At 39.8% G+C, this 18,678-nt stretch overlaps 1 protein-coding gene across 6 annotated transcripts in view; it reads left to right on the top strand.

Moving 5' to 3' along the window:
• DISC1 (DISC1 scaffold protein) overlaps positions 1-17,119 on the top strand; it is a 202,486-nt gene extending 185,367 nt beyond the window's left edge. For all 6 annotated transcript variants that reach the window (XM_040551461.1, XM_040551465.1, XM_040551462.1 and 3 more), the window contains 2 exons: positions 7,464-7,581; positions 14,416-17,119. In XM_040551461.1, coding sequence (XP_040407395.1) covers positions 7,464-7,581; positions 14,416-14,564 — 267 coding nt within the window. In that variant the 3' untranslated portion in view covers positions 14,565-17,119. The remainder of the gene's footprint in view (positions 1-7,463; positions 7,582-14,415) is intronic.
• The last annotated feature ends 1,559 nt before the right edge of the window (positions 17,120-18,678 follow it).

Raw genomic sequence — 18,678 nt, forward strand, 5'->3', positions numbered from 1 at the left:
CTAGGGATGAGAATGGGAAGACTGCTGTCACACAGACTGCAGCAGGGTGCTGGAAGGCAATGGAGAGCTCTATTCCTGCAGAGATGATTTTCCAAGGACGCTCCTCCATAGCTGTAATGGAAGATACATGAGGGGAAGGATTGCCAACATCAGGCTGTAATTTTGATGAGTCATCTAACACTCCCATGTGTTGTTGTATCCCTGCAGAGGAGGGAAAAGGATTGGTGCAAGCAAAGGGAATGTGGGAAAAGCGTGTTATGGTGGGGGAGGTAGCTCACAGTTGCAAAACAGCTGTCTGGAAAGTTTCATGCCTGAGTTGTTGCATATGAGAAACAGGAGCATGTTGTAGTGCTGAAGTCTCCTAAATGTGCATAAACAGGCTGATGGAACAAGCTAGCAGTCTATAAGTGGAAGGTGATAAGAGCAGAAGTAACTGGGAAACATCCTTGATCCTAGTTCTGTGGAAAGTCGGAGAGCCACCTCCATGAAAGAAAAGCAGGGAAACAACAGGTAGGAGGAAGCAGCAGATGATCTTTGGTACCCTCCAGAAGACATCATATTGTTAATAAAGCATCATGTTCTTTTGGTGTGGAAAAGAGCAAACAGTTACAGACTGTGTATCCATCCATGTCAGAGACCCTTCAGTGGCCCATAAGACTTTTGAAAGGAAAACTAAAAAATATGCTAACGATGAGCCTGTGAAAGAGCAGTGCACACTGTAAGAGTGAACCAGGAAAACCACAGTACACACTAAGTTTTGGTAAGCAAAAGATGCATACTGTCCGGAGGCTTCAGTGGTAAGCTGTCTGTAAGGCATAGCTGAAAGAAAGCATCAATATGTCTTCTAATAAGAAAGGTAAATGAGAAGATAAAATGAGGGCAGAGTGCAGAACTTTTTCTTTTCTTTATTTTCTTAGCTTGAGGTCTTTCTAAAAATAATAAACTGTGCCCATATATGTAATGCCGTTAGTATTCACCACAAGGTAGCAAGAGAAGAAAATGGTGAAGGGTCTGAAGGTATGTGAGATGCACTGAAGTCAGGCTAGACTGATGAAATTCCTTCTAAAGCACATAGGAGCCAAGTAAAACAATCTCCAAACCATTAACAAGCTCCTATGAGAACTCCTAAAGGAAGGTTGAAGTCCCAAGAGATCAGTAAAAGGCAGAGTTGGTATTTGCCTTTAAAAAGGAGATAGGCCAGGAGTCTATGTGCCAGCCAACATAATTTCAATTAGGATTAGAATTCCAAATGTTCTTGATAGATTGAAAGACTAGCCTGAAATCAATAAGATGTGATATGTTAAAAGACAGGTGCAAATTGCACTTGGGGCAGAAAAAAAGTCGTGTTTATGTATACAGATGGTAAATAGCAGCTAAGATGACAATTGGAGTAAGAATCTCGGGTTATAGTGGACTGCAAACAGAGTGGGATTCATTACCTTGATCCTGTTGCAAAGAAGGGCAAAAGTCATTTGCATCTTCATTAATGGGAATGTCAGTTGTAAGAAATAATTATTGTGCTTAGCCGAGAATGTCAAAGCCTCCACGGGAATATGGCACTGGTCTGGGTATCTCTCTGTGTGGATGATAGGGACATGCTGAAGAAAAGAAAGAAAGGAATACAAATAAAATGTTTAGAAATCTTGGTCTGGTTGAAAGTCAAAATCTTCCATCACAGAAAAAATAGCAGTAAAGAGGAATAATGATCAGTTATTGTGTGCTGCGTAAGGGTAAAATGAAATGAAAACATCTTAGTTTGTAGCAAGGGAAGTTTGGATTAGGAAAACCTGCTCACTGTAAGGATGGTTGAGCCCTGGAGCAGGCTCTGTCCTGACAGCTGGAACCACAAAATCCCTATCAGCTGCTAAGAGCTGTGTAGACAGGCATCGGTTGAGGGCAGTAACAGTGTGCTTGATCTCACTACAAACCACGGAGGGGGCTTTTGTGGCCCTTTGTTGCTTCCTGATTGCTCTTGCCATGATTCTAGGATGGTGGTGGTCAGGAGTAAGAAGCATTATTATCAGAATACAAGATTAGGCCTGCTGTCAGTGACTGCTTTGCCCTTCTCACCTACGGCACCTTCCCAGGACAGTGCACACAGGACAGCAGTGCTGGGATGCAGGGCAGAGGCAAAGGCTTCCTTCACTTCAGACACTTTGTGGCTATGCAGCTCACTAACTGAGGGCATGTGCATGTAGCCGGCATGCGATTGAAGCATCTGCTCAAGCAGGACAAGCATATGGACATTTCCATTTTGTTTCTAGAAATGATTTAAGAGATGCCCTAGCCTGACTTTTTGGAGTTTCAAGTGGTCACAATTTCCATTAACTTCTGCTAGGGGTGAGGGCAAGCATGCAGCACTTCTGCAAACAATAAGTCACTGTTCTAAGCCTTGTGCCGTAACAAAAAGTATCTGTCTGCAAGGGCAGCTTTTTGTAGTTGTTATTTATATTGCTTTGAATGATTTTAACTCTTAGAGAGAGGATTTAGTAGAGGTGAAAAAAAATCTGGCTGTGATGTTTTGCATGAGGTCTTTTAAGGCTTCTGTTTGCCCTATTTCATTAGGGTTATGATACTGCTAGTTTGAAGCAAGGCAACTAACTCCTACAAAGTTTCTGTGCATTAAGAACAAATTTTAAGGATTTATCTGGGAATCCTGCTTCTCAGCACAACAACCAGACTAATAGAGGCTCTAATCCCTAATAGAGTTAGATCAATCTAGCTTCTAGAATACTGATTCTTCCGTATAAAATTGCTGAATTGGATCCAAGAGAGCACAGAAGGAGTTTGCACTGGAAAAGCTGACCAAACGTTTTGCTCGAGTAATGCTGTCGAGGAGCTGTTGCTCATAGGTGACTAAAATGGCTTGTAAAAGGGTAAAATGAAATGCAGAAGACTAAAGTGGAAGCCATTTCCTCTGCTCTTAATTTGGTGCACTGATGCTGTGCAGCATCTGGGACAGAATAAGAATTTATACTTTGCATGAGAAGGTAGAAGAATTTCTTCAGTTACCACCATAACAAATAACAAGTCAGACCCACATTTGTACCATTTTAACCTGTTTAAGGATTTAGAAAAAAAAAAAATAATCCCAACTAGCTATATCCCCATTCACAGAAAAATCCATAGAGCAAAATTGCATCTCAGCTCTTTCCTGACTGCTTCAGTCTCTCCTAAAAGTGCTGTTAGTGCAGAAATAAACAAAGAAGTCTTAAGACTTCGCACAGCTTGTAGCATTGACATAACCTACAAGCTTGGATGAGGTGTATTTTATTAGTACACTGAGCTGGAGGCAGAGTCCACTTTCCTTTCAGAGGTGTTGATCACTGTAAAGTGCCACTTTCCAACCGGGAGCTGTTCTGAATAGTTTGTGTGTCACTGACAGTGGTTTCCTGCCTACGTAGACAAATGTCAAATAAAAATGTTACCAGTGACATTAGCAGGCATGGAAGGCTCTAAGAGGGACCTTTCCTATCTAGTTCTCTGGGTTATCATACTTTTTTCATACGAGGGTCTAGGGGCAGGAGCTGTGGAATTGATTGAATATTTAGAATTCTTCTTGTATGTTTTTGAGAGCAGTATATGTTTTTACCATCTTATGTATAGCTCTTGATATTAAACTAGGATACCTAAACCGAAGTTATAAATGTCTGCACCACCAGATTCTTCCAATCCAAAATAAGGATGGCCATTACATACATGTTCTGTATATAATCCATATATTATTATATACTATATACGTGATGACTCTCCTGCATTTTTCCCGTGATGTTTGTGAGTACATCCTTGAGAGACAATGTTTGTCTAAACTACGGAGGAGCTTCTCATTTCAGCTGAAAAGGCAGTTCTGTGTCATACAGATGCGAAAATAGTTTATCCATACACTATTATTGCTAGATTAAAGCTGCAGAATGCACATTAAGTTTTTAAGGTTAACAAAAGGTAACAACTATCTTATGGAGATATTTTAGTTACACCACAGAGCAGCTATAACCATGCAGTTATGATTAAATGGGTACAAGTGTTCAAAGACCTAAATAAGTTTGATTGGATTTTTACTTATTTATATTTCCCTGCTTCTCCATATTGTTGGAACAGTTCTTCGTTGAGCACACAATTTTTCCTAGTACTCACTTTTCATTTATCTTAGTTTCCAAAGTAAACATGATTTCTGTTACATTTTAGGTAATTTGTTGTGTATTCAAAATGCAATAAATCAGGAAGATTTACTGTATTTGTTACATGCGAACTAGAACGGATATTTTACTTCAAGTGAGAATCTAAGTATTCAGTTGACAGGGGAATTAATGTGAATGGCTGTGAGAATTACAGAATCTTATTTCTGAGCATGTTTAGCTCACCAATAAACTCCTTGTCAGAAACTGCAGCAGGATGGAAGCTACTAGCCAAAGCTTAGAAACCCAAAATACGGGCGAGTACTGATGCAAAGCACTGTGCTCGCTACAGAATGAGAGTTCACCTGAAGGTTCACCCTAGGGGCTTGAGGGCTGGCTCATGGGTTCCCTCTTCCCTTTTGTCATTCCTGGGACCTTTGTTTACTTGACTGTAAGGTTTTATTTTAAAAGGAAAAGAAAATGTCCAATATGAGATTGAATTAGTTAGCTGCACACTGGTAAGTATAGTCATCCAGCTGCATTGCCAATGTGAATTTCAGGCCGTAATTATATTTTATCTCGAGTTTTCAGGACCTGACCACCTTAGAACTAGGCCATACTTGCAACTTGGAGCCTTTTTTGCCAACCATGTCTCTAAGTACTGGCTCTTCTTGCCAGCATCTCTTATCCCATCTGAAGTGCAGAGAAGGGAGGACGTCTAGGAGGCCCTGTGGGAATTTGCCTTAGGATTTGCCCTGTATGCTCACTGGCAGTGATTAGGGAAATAATTTCCACTATGGATGTTCACAGCAGGTCTAAACAAATGCAGACAGTACACTTATCATTTGGATTAGCTGCTCATTGAACTCCCTGTGTTTGCATCTACTAGACAGGAAACAGGGCCATTTTAAAGTGGAAGAAATAGATCTTTTACAGCCACTGGTGGCACTGCTAATTTGTTGACCAATTCTCTGGATACACTGTCCTACTGTCAACAGTATCCCCTTGATAAAAGCAGTAAGTGGATCAGACAAAAGTATGCAATATATTGATGTTACAAGAGCTAGAGCCTGCTTTTTATGTGTTTCTATAAGATATCATTTCTTCAGGATCTGTACAGGACTAACTCATTTTGCCTAAGTACACAATCTGTAGAAAGAGTCTGATTTGAAAACTTTGTTTATGGCTTTTGTCTGTCAGAACAGTCCTGAAGAGCTTGTGTGTTAATAAAAGCTGTTCTTCGTAAATTAACTGTTCGATGATGGTATGGCACTGCATGCTTTTTGTCTTGTTTTTCTTGCATTTGAGATGATGATTATGTGAAGATCTGATTTTCCACGGGTAACGAGCTGCTATAGAAAAATGTTCAGAAGTTGAGCTTTCTCCAGAATGGCCATCACTTTAGATGTTCTTTCAGAGTAGGCAAGTTTTACTTACAATTTACTGACTCTCTCCTTCCCAGCATGAGACCTAAGTTCTTTTAGACAACTGTCATCTGTTCTTGCATGTGTGTCATAGAGTGATTCCCGAAAAGCTTTTTGTTGATATAAACTGCCTGGGTTATCCCACTCCCTAAAAGCATATGGAGTCCTGCTGTTTTATTGAATAATGATTTAACAGCTGGATGGAAGACTTGTTCCTCGTCTTCTGTCCTCAGTCTAGAGACAAGGACATTCCTAGTTGATGCAGGGAGAATGTGTATGTTCTCCTACCTTGTTCTTATTTTAAAAACAATGGGTCAATTTTACATCTGTTTACTCTGTTGAATTCTGTTGTAGATTCTGATACTTGATAACAACTCTGAATTTGGCTGTTCAGGTCTCATGTACAGAGCCAGGGACTCAGCTGGCTGCTTCTCATGTTGTACTTCTCTGCCTCTAAGCTGTGGGCATTCGCAACATAACCAGTCTCCCTTTTGCTTGTCCAGGCTTTGAGCTGCAGCTCATTGCATACCCATGCAATCTGCTGAATAGCTGTGTCTGGCAGAAGACATAGGAAGGCAAAAGGTCGAAGCTCTGTGCTGTAACAGAGGATGTACCAGCAAGCAGACCTCTTCTGACATTTGACTCTGCGTACGTACTGTGTGACGCAAACAGTAAGGGTAGCACAAAACTGAGGTCTGGTAAATATGTTTACCAAAAATCAGATTTTTCCCAATGGGCAGCATTCCAACAATTTTTGGCACAATTTCGTTGACTGAAGACTTGATTTCTCTCAAACAACCACTGATGCATGATATCACGGGTCATTGTAAAGGACTCCAATACTTTTTCAAAGGAGCAAAAATTTTCTGATATTTGTATATGGACACATACGTAGCTGGCTATAGATGAATACATACTCGAGGTCTAGAGAAAATACAGTTGTCTGTATTCCAGCTGATGAATGATCTGTTTTTTTTCAATGTAGCTCCAGCCAAACTTCATCTTCACACCATCATCTTTTCTTTACAGGTGTCCCGTCTTTCACTGTAGACAGCACTATGATGCCTTGGAGGGCGAAAGGCTAATCTCAGTGCTGCACAAATTGGTTGATTTTTTCCCCACTCAGTAATGCTGCTTATTTGAGTCATTTCTCAAAGAGGAAGTCAATACAAAATATAAAAGATACAAATTATCCTCCTGCAGTATATCTGAAAGCAAACAAATCTATAGGAGCGGCCTTTGTAATGGATTTAGAATACTCGATTTAAAATAGATAAAGCCTTGGCCTATATAAAGGTCTAGGTAGACAACCATTATTTTTGAAAATTTATACTTATTTCACCATAACATAGTAACAAAGTGTAGTTTCATGTTGTATTCTGTAAGACTTCGATGTGTTTTCTCTGATCAGTTGAACAAAGTCCCTGAGTATTCTAGCCAGATTGTTCTTCAAAAGGCAAGTACATTTTTGTATTTATGTGAGGTGCCAAAAATGATGCTTGTTGAAATGGCCTAAATGTGTAAATCATATTTACAAAAACAACTTGAAATTTAGGAACCTAAATGGCGTAGTCAGCGTGAATTTTCCCTCCCCTGCTGTGGTGAGACAACAGGGAAGAGGGAGAGCAGTTCAGTCTTCACACCCCTTTAATCCTCTACTGAAAGTGAGATCATGACTTTTTTTCTGCTGGGAAACAGACTGCGACCACAAGCACATTCCATTCTATATAAATCACCAAATTATTATATAGTAACAACTTTTTATCTCTTTAACTGGAATTTGGTTTCAGGCAATATCTTAGCACTGTAAAACATCATATCCCCTCACTAATATTTTATTTTGCCCTTAATTTGATGGAAATGTCATGTAGAAATGTATAATCATCAGCAAACATTCTTTATTTTCTTTTTCAACTTCCTTTAGGAGTTCTTCATATTTTCCGCAGAGTTGGATGAAGAATGTGAAGCAATAAGTGAGAAATTGGTGCATCTGGAAGATCAACTGCAAACTTCAGTCTGCAGAGTTGATGAAGGAGTTATTCATATCCTTTTTGATGTATCTGTAGATATATATCTATGTAAGTATGTATGTGAAATATTTGTCTTTCAGATTCACATAGAGTACTAGTTCTTAACATAGATTAAATATATTAAGACAAGAATAATTGATTGTCTTGCTGAAGTGGGAGTATTTGTTGTAGCAAGTTTTCCTACAGTGCATTTGCACTGTGGTCTGATCCAGCCTTAATTGATTTCAACAGAAGTTAGTTCTTTGTAAAGTGAAATTAGGCATTGAAACGCTTTTATTCTACTGTTACAGTCCTTTTGTTGGTAATGCACACAAAAGTGAATAACTAGTGCACCAAAACCTGCATGGAATTAAGCATCAACACACATGCATTTCCCAGCATGATTTAGTTAAATTAAATGCTACATCATTGACTCAGACTGTGTATACTGTCACATGTAATTTGGCTTTCTTTACCTTTTGAAAAAAAAATGACCAGCAGAGGCATCATATGGTATCCTATGCAATCTAATCTGCCTCTAACACTCCAGTACAAGTGACCAGATGAGATGTCTTATAAAGCACTCTTATCTCGTTCTGTGCTTCATCTGTCATTCAGTATCTGATTGGAGATTGCTTAACCTTTACAGAGGCATTTGTTGGGCCTTCATCTGTGGAAATTTTTCAAAATTTAAGAGCACAGAGTATTTTTTCATTTATGACTTCCATAAAAAAAAAAAAAACACACAAAAGAGATTTTGTTCTTCTAAGAAAGGGAAAAGAGAATAAGAACCAATGAGACTAAAGAAGATGAAAGTACTTAGTTCATTAGTTTTTAATGGAAAAGAGGTGGTAGACAAGCGAATAAGGAAGAAAGATGAATGCATTCATCTTTGGAGAGACTAGCAGACACCTGAAGGTGAGCTGAGGTGATAATGGAGCTAAGAAGGATTCAGTTTCTCCCAAACTGAAGTGCACAGTCCTCCAGGAAAGAGTGTAGCGAGGTCTAGCGCAAAACTAGAAAAGAGAATCAATAGAATGCGTGGAACTACTACCTTGTTTTAGATAATTGGGCATCTATTGCCAGCTATTGCAAAATTTATTTTCTAGAAACCTGACTTCTTTAAAGTTATTGGCATGAAAAGCTCTAAGGAAAAAAAAAAATATTTATATATATGTGTATTGGGGAAGGGTTGCACAGAGAGGAGAAATCCAGTCACTAATTTGTCACGACTTCAAATCTTTCTTTTCTAAGCATTTCAGTGTACAAAAAAAAAAAAAAAAGATTATTTTCTTGTATTTGCCACAGGACAGTTGTTTCCAATATTCTGTAGATCATATTTGCAGCATACATGCTTAGTTGCAGTTTTTTTCCCTCATCTCCATTCTTTTCAGAAATATGTGCATGTATGTGTCTTGCGTATGTGCAGAGTCCTTCCTCTCTTAGGTATGTTCACATTAACTCTAGTAGAAAAACACTGAGGCTTGGATTTATGGGTTCTGTATCCATCTTTGCAGTAGACTTAAGTTCATATTCAGACCTGTGTTCACTAAGACAGGTCCAGTCATAGTTACTATTTGCTATGCAAGGTGCAATAAACTGAAAAAATGATTTTTTTGGTTCCTAAAGAAAATACACTGCAAGTATGTCTGATAGTACTTAGTTGTATTTTCCATGGACCGTGTATATTTCTTTGTAGCTGCTGAAACTGGATGAGTAAGCTGAAAAGATAAAAATCTAATCACTGGAAGTTGAGGAGAGTTGTAGATTAATCTCATTCTTAGCCACAGTTGTCTGATACAGATCTGATTTCCCCTATCGGTGAAATTCAGTTCATATTATCTAAATGCAGAAATGCACACCCTGTGATATCCCGGTCCTCCTAGCAAGACCATCAGTTACAAAATAAGAAACCATGTTTAAAACATAGGGACATAGAGAGAAGCAGTTCAGCAATTCAGCTACCACTCATTAACATTCAGTTGCTATTTCAGAGGTAGTCTGGATCAATGTGCATAAAATGTTACCATCTGGTACGTGTAATCACTGTGCTATGCTTCAAAAAAGGAATGAGAATAACTACTACAGTGCTACAGACCTGTAGATATTTTTGTTTGTTTGTTTTCAATTAAAAACTGCCCAGTGCCTATAAAGTAAACTTTTGCTTATAGGTAACTAGCCTATATTGCAGGAACCAGCACTGAGACTGGTGCCAATAATTAGCCTCAGTAGAAGAATCAATTACTAATAGATGGATATATTGTTTGCACTGTAGTTTATTTGGTTTTAAATGAAATTACTTTTTATCCTAAATGTTGGGCAATTATGCAGTCTTCATTAAAAATCTGTAGCACTCTGTGAGTAGCATCTTTAAAGATCTGAAATTGTAATGAGAGCAGGATATGTTTTCAAACTCTTGTTTTTTAGCTATTTTTGCCCTTCTCCTCATCCCCCTAAAAACTGTCTTACATATAAATCCTACAAACTGTGTTAGGTCAAAAATCTGACTGGGGGCTGCACAGATGTAGATTAGTACTGTTGTCTTATTATTAGAACACTCTTAAAGACCCCACTGAGAAAATAAATTCCTGATGCTCTTGAGCCATTTGCCAATGTTTAGTGTGTGTCATAGCTTTGATTAATAATTAAGTTTGTATTAGAAGAAAAATCCCAGATGTCATTGTTTTTCATTCTACATTTTGATGGCATAGAACACTTAAATCAACTGTGCTAGTTGTAATTGTCAGTACAACCTGAACAAAGGAGAAATCCAGTGATATTTCTTGGTCCTGAGTATTTACACAGACCCACTTGGGATTCTCATTTAATATTGAAGCTTTCCACAGTAAATATTAAACTGTACTTTTGTATAAAAAGCATCAAACAATGGGGGAGTGTGGAGAAGAGCTCATCTGGAGCACTATGACATATTTGCTAAATTCAGTGTGGTATAACCAAATAGACCCACAAAACGTTCAATTAAAGTTAATCATTGGAAAGTGTATGAAAACAGTCCACATCATTAATTGGAAAAACCAAAGGAGGAGAGGTGACTCATTCTGGTGTCTGCAGAGCTGATGAGAGGTGTTACTTTCCTGACAGTAAAGGCCTGGAATTCCTAGTAAAATTAAATGGAGCCTATATTGCAATTTCACAGTCATTTTTGTTCTTAATTAGCAATTGCATTTTGATAGACAATTTGAATGCATGTAAGTGTTCCTCCTGGTGAAAATGCTTTTGTTGGAAGAAAACCTGGCTATACTATTATCTTAAAAGCACACAATCTCCCCCCTTGCCATAAAATGGACATTTTAAAGTTATTTTGAAAACAGAATTTTGTGCCTAAACATTTATTAGGCATTGCAGGTCACATTGCTAATCCTTCACCTTTATGATATGGCAGGCTTTCATGTACCATGAAATGTACTTTTCGTGTACTTTTACATGTTTCAGTGTAGATTTTCCACAGAATCAGGAGAGCAGAGTTCAGGCCCTGACTGTACCTCACCTGTAAGAAATTTTGGGATTCCACAAGAGTGAGAATTGGCAATGGTGCCCTCTTTGATTTTAATTTTGGGTGACAGGATGGTGGGTCCTTCCCAGTGTGCGTCACATGGAGAGAATGTGGTTCTACCTTGCTCATTCGCGCCATGATGGAGGTAGGTCAGTGCTTTTCCACCCATGTGCATCTTTGCCTTCAGTCTGGAACACAGGTCTTTCCAATTAAACATTGAAACATCTTAACTTTTTGCTGGTCTTTTGGCACATGGTGTGTACAATCACAGAGTCATTTAGGTTGGACCAGATTACCTCCACAGGTCCCTTCCAATCCGCTTGCTCAAGCAGGAACGCCTAGAGCTGATTGTCCAGGACCATGTCAAGTAAGATTCTGAGTATCTCCAAGAATGGAGACTCCACAACTTTTATGCAGAACTTATGTGAGTATTTGACCGCCCTCACAGTAAAGAAGTGTTTTCTTGTGTTCAGACAGAATTTCCTATTTTTAAATTTGTGCCTGTTGCTTCTTACCATTGAGAAGAGAAGTCTGGCTCCCTCTTCTTTATTACTGCCTTTCAGGTATTTATACACATCAATAAGTTCCCCCCGAGCCTTCTCTTTTCCAGGTTGAACAGTCCCAGCTCTCTCAGCCTCTCCTCGTATGAAAGATGCTCCAGTTTGTTAAATCAGTCCTGTGCCAGACATCCTCCAGATCCTGACAGATCTTCCTCAAGACTTTTTAAAGAAAGACAGAGGAAGTCAAACAGGTGAAAAGCTTCAATCAAGACTATGTTTGAATTGCAGCAGTGTTGCAGAAAACAGATTGGGTTTGTGTGACACTGTTTCCAATTACTTTAACTTACTGCTTGTTAGACATCAGAGAGATTTTGACATTTTTTTACTGGAAGATAGCAGGACCAGAAAACATTATTTGTTGAAACTTGTTTTGGCTCCGGCCTTTGATACTGGCTCGATGTTGCATGTGGACCCATGCACAGCTAAGTTTTTTCTGTGTTTTTAAAATAGGTGAAGCTGGTTATCCAGACATAACCTCTGTATACAGATAGAGATTCCATTCTCAGGCTTATGTCATGTATTTTGCCTAGCCATAAAGGCTTTTATGATAGTTGCAGGTCTACACCTGACTGTGGTATTATTCATGAGTTTTCTGAAACTTGCTATAGGTAAGACTACGCAGTCATCTTTCTTGTTGCTCTGTCTTTCTGTTGGTTAAGAGTTTCTTTCTTTGTCTCCTTCCTTTTCCTTCATGCTTCAAGATTTCTGATCCACTGGCAGTGAAATGTTTCAATTTTGCCTTTTCTTTATACCTGAAAAGAATTTTGTAATTGCTTGGGATATTACAAATAACAGCATGTAGTCAGAGACTGCACATCAGAAGTAATTAAATTTCAGAGGCTTCATGGTGTTCATAAACTGAAGAATTTCTCTTTTCAGTCAGGTTTTCAACAGAGTCTCCTGATTAAATTGCAGAGTGGTGGACAGTCCAGGACCACTTATAAGAGAATAATAATGTTTCTTACCTCAGAAAAGCTGTAAGGCATAATTAATTTGTCCTTGTACAGTGCTTTGAGATCCTAGGATAGGAGAAGTTGAGCGTGTGCTGCTGTTACTGATTATGGGTAGTCAGGGACAGAATCCCTTTACATTAGAGCTGTCCAGAAATTAAAAGTATGCATGAATACTCCTGGTGAAGGAATTAAAAGTGAAACATCATAGTAAATGTTACATAAACGCATAAAGATGAAATTCTGAGGAAGTGATAGCAGAATCAAAAGCAGCCAAAAGGCTTCTCAAAGGCATAAGTATGACTGCCTGGAATAGCAGTGTTTTGTGTGGCTTTTCTCTGGTTCGCCGTAGTCACAATTTTTCAAAAGTAGAAGCTCACTTTTTGCAGTTGCATAACCAGAGGGTGTCTTTTTTTTTCTTGACATTGCATTGACATCAGGGTCGGGTAAAACAACATTTCATAATGGATGGGCTGTGTAAAGGATAAGGCCTGTCCTTGTGCATTATTCTCCCTGTGCATTGTGGTTTTGAAAGCGAGTTGTTTCAGTGTCAACCTGTTTCATTTCCCATGAAGAAGCACATTTCTGGTTCTCTCAGAAATCGTGTTGACTTACTGCTAGAGATGAACTTATTTCTATTTTCCTTGACCCATTTACATTTGCCTTTTGGGGTCCTCGCCCTGTAGCAGTATCTGTACAGGAAGGAATGCTGTTCTCAGAGTGGTTGAAGACGGGCCTTAAGTTTTGTTCACATAGACTTGGTTCTTGGTTTATATCTCCAGCAGGCTCTGACTTGGCTCCCGCTTGATTTGCTCTCCACATTGTGTAAGCTAGGGAAGAGGGGATAAAGTTGGTTGTCTTCCTGAGCTATGTCCAGCCCTTGCACTTGGACTCAGAGGTGGATAGTCTCACTGACATAAGTTTATCAACAGAAGGAGTGATCTATCGATAGTACAAGCTGTGCTTATTCCCAGGAGAGACTAGCCATCAGAACAGAAAGCTGTACTGCCCTAGGAAGACCAGCCACTCGAAATCTTGTGCATGGCTCAGCAGTTGCCACTGCCTCCTGTCTCCATGTATCTCTGGTCCTACCTGCTGGTGTCTGCTCACTGCTGCACCCATTCGCGGTCTGGTTACCATCCCCAATTCCTTCCCTGTGTCATTTTGGAACTGGGGAAAGAGGGAGGGGGAAGGTCAGCACCTCTTAAAAGGCAGAGACATTAGCCGTCATAAGTGCCTGGCAGGAAACCTGAAGTAGACAATGGAAAATAAGTAGGGCATAAACACTTTCTCTGCTTTATAGTAGAGAGGATTAATTTTGCTACCTTGCCTAGACTCCCCTACTCTCCCCCCTTGTCCTGACACACATTGCCTAGCTCACTAACTCCACACAAGCTCTGGTCACTTTCCTTTTGTCTCAGACTGCTCCTGTTGCCGTCACGTCGGGTCTGAGCCACCCTATGTCTGGTGCTCAAAAATTCACCATCCAGCAGAAAACCAGGGACTAGGTCTGCTGCATCCATGGTACGATTTCTTCATCTCCCTCCTTCCCATGAGAGCAGCATCCGAGCGGTAGCCCCCATCCCCTCTTTTCTTTCTTTCTTTTTTTTTTTTTTAAGTGCTAAATAATGCTACTTGAGAACTTTTCCTGGATTTTTTTTTTGAAAACAAGTGAGAGAAATGTATTAATATTTAATCCAAACAATTTGGAAGAATTTGAAGCTACAATTAGATAGCCATGGCCATCTGGTGTGAGCAACGGAACAACAATTTATTTAATAACTTGGAAAGAGGAAAGGGGCTGCCAATCACCTATCGATTTATTCCTTAATAAAACTTGCACAGTCTCTGCAGAGGGAGATCCAGGTGGTGAAGGAGACGCTCCAGACCATGCTGGTGCAACTTCAGCCAGCCAGGGAGGCAGGAGAAGAAAAGGCTGGAGACTTCCTCTGCGACAGCTGGTGTCCAGGAAAACAAGACTTGGAGGAATAATGAGCAGAAAGAACTGGTAGGATGACATTAATTCACAAAGGGTGGCTTTTAGTAACTGAATACTGTTTTACCAAGCCTCAGGGATCTCTTCTCTGCCTGCATAACTAATAACTAAATCAATTATGGAGAAACAGAGCCTGGAGGTCTATCATCAGAAGTATTCTACGCAGCCTCACATGTTTTGGCACAGATTGGGAAACAGCTTTCGGAGCAGAGCATCCCCTGTAAATGTGTAGATTACAAATTGATACATTTCAAGTGAGTCTGCAAAGTTGCCTTTAATGTCAGTGAAACGTTCTCCTTGAAGACTCGTAAACAGTATGTCTTTCTTACTCATGGATTTTTTTCCCTGATTTAAAAATGTAGTGTTAAAGCTGGAACATCTAGTATTTCTTGTAAAATAGCTGTAAGAATATAAGAACTTTTTTTTTTTCCCTGTGGATTTAACAGCTCTCTTACACTGAATGTATTTGCACATTCCTGCCAATAATTAAATCAATAGGATGAAATTCAAGCTAACCGAATTCTTTTAACTGAAATTTGGAGCTTGTTTACTTCCTGGTATTGAGTACAGTAGAGGTAACTAACAGCAGCCCCTACAGCAGTAGTTTAACTATTTTCATGTAGGTATTAATATAAACTTGTTTTAGTATTACAGGGGTTGTAAAGCACACGAAAAATACTATGTTGCTGATTTGTGCTCCCTGTATTTAAGTATTGTACGAACAGTAAATCATTTAGGTCTTCTTGTAAAGTTTATTATTACTGTTATATTATTTTGAGCTTCCTTATAAACTTAAGAAGGAATGCAGATTTTTTTTTTGCAATAGACACGTATGTGTATATACATACTTAAACATGTATTTTTAATAGGAAAGAAAAGCAATGTTCCATTGAAGCTAACTAGTACAAATGACCTATATTTAGATCATTGTTCAAAACAGTTACTACCTTTAGGAATTCATTATGTACTCTTGGATACCAGGATGTATCTGATACCACAAAGTTCTGCTTCTGCCATTTGTTGCAGAGGGAGAATTTAGAAACAAAATGTCTCTGGTTCATTTATTTTAAGCCAGTAGATCAAGCGTCTTGCAACTTATTACTGTACTTTTTAATACTATTTGTATGACATTTTTAGAATTATTTTGCTTCTGTTACTTCAATTACTTATTTTATAGCCACTTTATGATTTTTTTTTGCAAATTTGGAAGGTCTTTGGACTACTAGCCCACTAAGATTGTGTTCATTTTCTACCGTGTGTTTTAATACAAGTTGAAACTTCTACCTCAATGTTTAATACATAGGGAGGAAAAAAAGTGCCAGGCAGCTGAGCCATACAACAGGGTTATAATTGCATCCAGGTGTATACGGTTGTCAAACGAGGGCAGCAGAGCTCAGGTGCTTTCTGTAGTCATTAGATCCTCAGGATGGAGTTACAACCCTGTAATTCAGAATACGGTTGACTATTATCATTGTATTATGTATGGATCAGCATCTGTGTTGTGGTAAAGACTTGGATCTTTACTTTCCATGGACTCCAGCTCTCTGTTCCCTTCCCCAGTCTTGGATGGAGGTCTCTTGCTGCCCTGATAGGTCTGTTTCTCCAGCTTTGCTGGACTGTCCCTCTTTGATAGCTCCCTCCCCTGCTAGATTTGGCACTTTCTGAAACCGACAAGTGCAGGTGGCAGCCTGCAGTTTGCTGACATTCAGCCCACAAAAAGACCGGCCCACTTGGGAAACCCTGGCTGGGCACACGTCCCGTGGCTGGCTGGGGACAGCGGTCAGCCAGAAAGCACTGACGGGAACCCACATGAGTTCAGGTCATCAAAAAAAGAACACACACTGACAAGAGAGACCTCCCTTACAGTGGTATCCTAAAGACCACTAGAAGCTGCTTGTGCACTACCACCGTAAATATCCAGCAATGAACGTTTATAGGACTACAAGCCCGGAGACAAACAACACACTAAGTAAGGCCTGATGGCTCTCCTCTCCCACATGCTGAGGGGTGCGTGGAGCTTTGTCCTTTGACTGCAAGTGCCTTAGAGCCAAGACCAGCCACAGGTGAAGTGTGAAGCCTTCCTCCATGCAGCAGCAACAACAGTGATGGTTACCCTCATAGGAAGGGGACAAAAGCATTCTCATTCTCCCTAGCATCATTTCTTGACAGCATTCCCATTCACTTAACAAACCTGTGTGGCTTTTGTGTTTTGCAGCTTCAGAGTGCTGCTGCATTTTAATAAAAACTCAGCTTATGCAACCACTCTGATGAGACACTGAACTCTTAAGGAAGAGGGAAACTGAATCAATCATTCATATCATATCTGTATGTATTAACATTTATTTTATACATAACATGGACTACTACTTTAATTTATTATTCCATTAACTTCACTGTTTGTTGTGGGAAGTTAGAGCCAGTAATCATTCCTTCTTGATGTACTGAATAATAAGCATACTAAAAAAATAGAAGGTATACTATGCAATGTATCAGCTGCCTTTTATCTGTGGATGGAAAACTTCCAAATAAAGAGAAATATGTTTTTAACTAACCAAATGTCTGTTTGGATTCTGAGCAGTGCACAAGGTTTTACAAATTTCATTCTCGGGAGAGGGGGGCAGGGTAGAGAGGGAGGAGAAGAAAGGAGAAAACATGTGCATGACTATTACTAAGCTGTTGACAGCAGCGATTCCTCTGCTTGGGAAATTCTGTGATGCCTTCTGGAAACAGTCTAAAAACACATTCAAAACTAGATTATCACAGCAAAAGGAAGCTATTTTCAGTGTGAAAAGGAGGGAAATATCATCCAGTGAGCTATACAGACTGGTAAAACTTGTGTTTAAGTCCTGGCTTGGCTCAGCCTGCCTGCCTCTCTCACCCAAGGGAGGACAGCTCTTCCCTTACCTGTGGAGAAGGATTGAGGGAAGGGAAGTGACATAGGTCTGTGCATTGGATACAACACTATCTGAATTCAATGTCACGCTCACACACCTTCATTGCCATGGTGGAACGATGAGAGGTAGGAGAACAGCTGTAGTGCCACAAGGATCAGTTTGGCACACTCGTACTAGGGTGCTGTCACCTCCGGGTAACCACTGGTCTCCCATCACCTGCAAACATGCGTCAGCAGAAATAAGCCCCTTTTCTGCCTGGCACATGCATTCTCCCTATGTAAGATTCCAGCCCTCAAGAGGCTTGAGGAGTACATGAAGAGCCATAGAGGCTCTGTGCACAGAAATCCCTGCCACAGCATCAAGCTGCAAGAAGAGAGCAGCTCACCTCAGGCACACCACTGCATTTGCTCTGGAGGAGGAGGAGTGAGCTGTATTTAACACCCCCCACCCCCACATTGCACAAACGTACCCAGGGGCAGAAGGAAGGATGTGAGGGGGACAGCACCCCAAAGGGGTGTTTAGCTCTACCCTAATATTTTTCTCACTCAATTAGCTAATCCGTTCTTTCTAAAGCTTGACATCTCAGTCTTTTGCTTTTCCTATCATTACTTGTTAAATCAAGATAAGCACGTCTTTTCTAGAGAGCTGGAGAAGACAGTTAAATAATAGCGCCCAGATAGGCAGTAGTGCTGGAGGGAGCTCCAGGGTGAGATTAGAATAATCCTCGTGTATCCTCTTAGTTTACTATCCTATTAAAAATGAGACTGGGACCAAGAGATTTTTTAGTCTCAGAGATTAACATATGCTACAAAGAAGCTCTAATATATTATGCACATGTGGATATTTATCTGCACTGCTAAGGAGGATAATACAAGTTTCTGGAGAGATGATATTAAAAAAGGAAAGAAAAGAATAAAAAGGCCTGTGAATGCAAGAGGTTCTTTCTGAACCTGAAAAAGAGCCAAGCCAGCAGCCACAGTAAAGCATTTCTCTCAAATTTCTAATGAAGTTTTGAATACGAGGCTTGGGAAAAGAGCTTCTGGGGTTGGGTGAGTAAAGAAATGTCTTTCTTCTTAGCATGCATGGCATTCAGTCCCTCTCTCCTTGGTTTCTGGTCTGGAAGAATAGTATCTTAGGGAAGGGTGTGTTGGGGCATTGTCAAAGACACAGGTAAAATCAATACATCACTAGGCTATTTGTTCTTATAATAGCCTAC

The sequence above is a fragment of the Cygnus olor genome, chromosome 3 (assembly GCF_009769625.2).
Source record: "Cygnus olor isolate bCygOlo1 chromosome 3, bCygOlo1.pri.v2, whole genome shotgun sequence".
NCBI lineage: Eukaryota > Metazoa > Chordata > Aves > Anseriformes > Anatidae > Cygnus > Cygnus olor.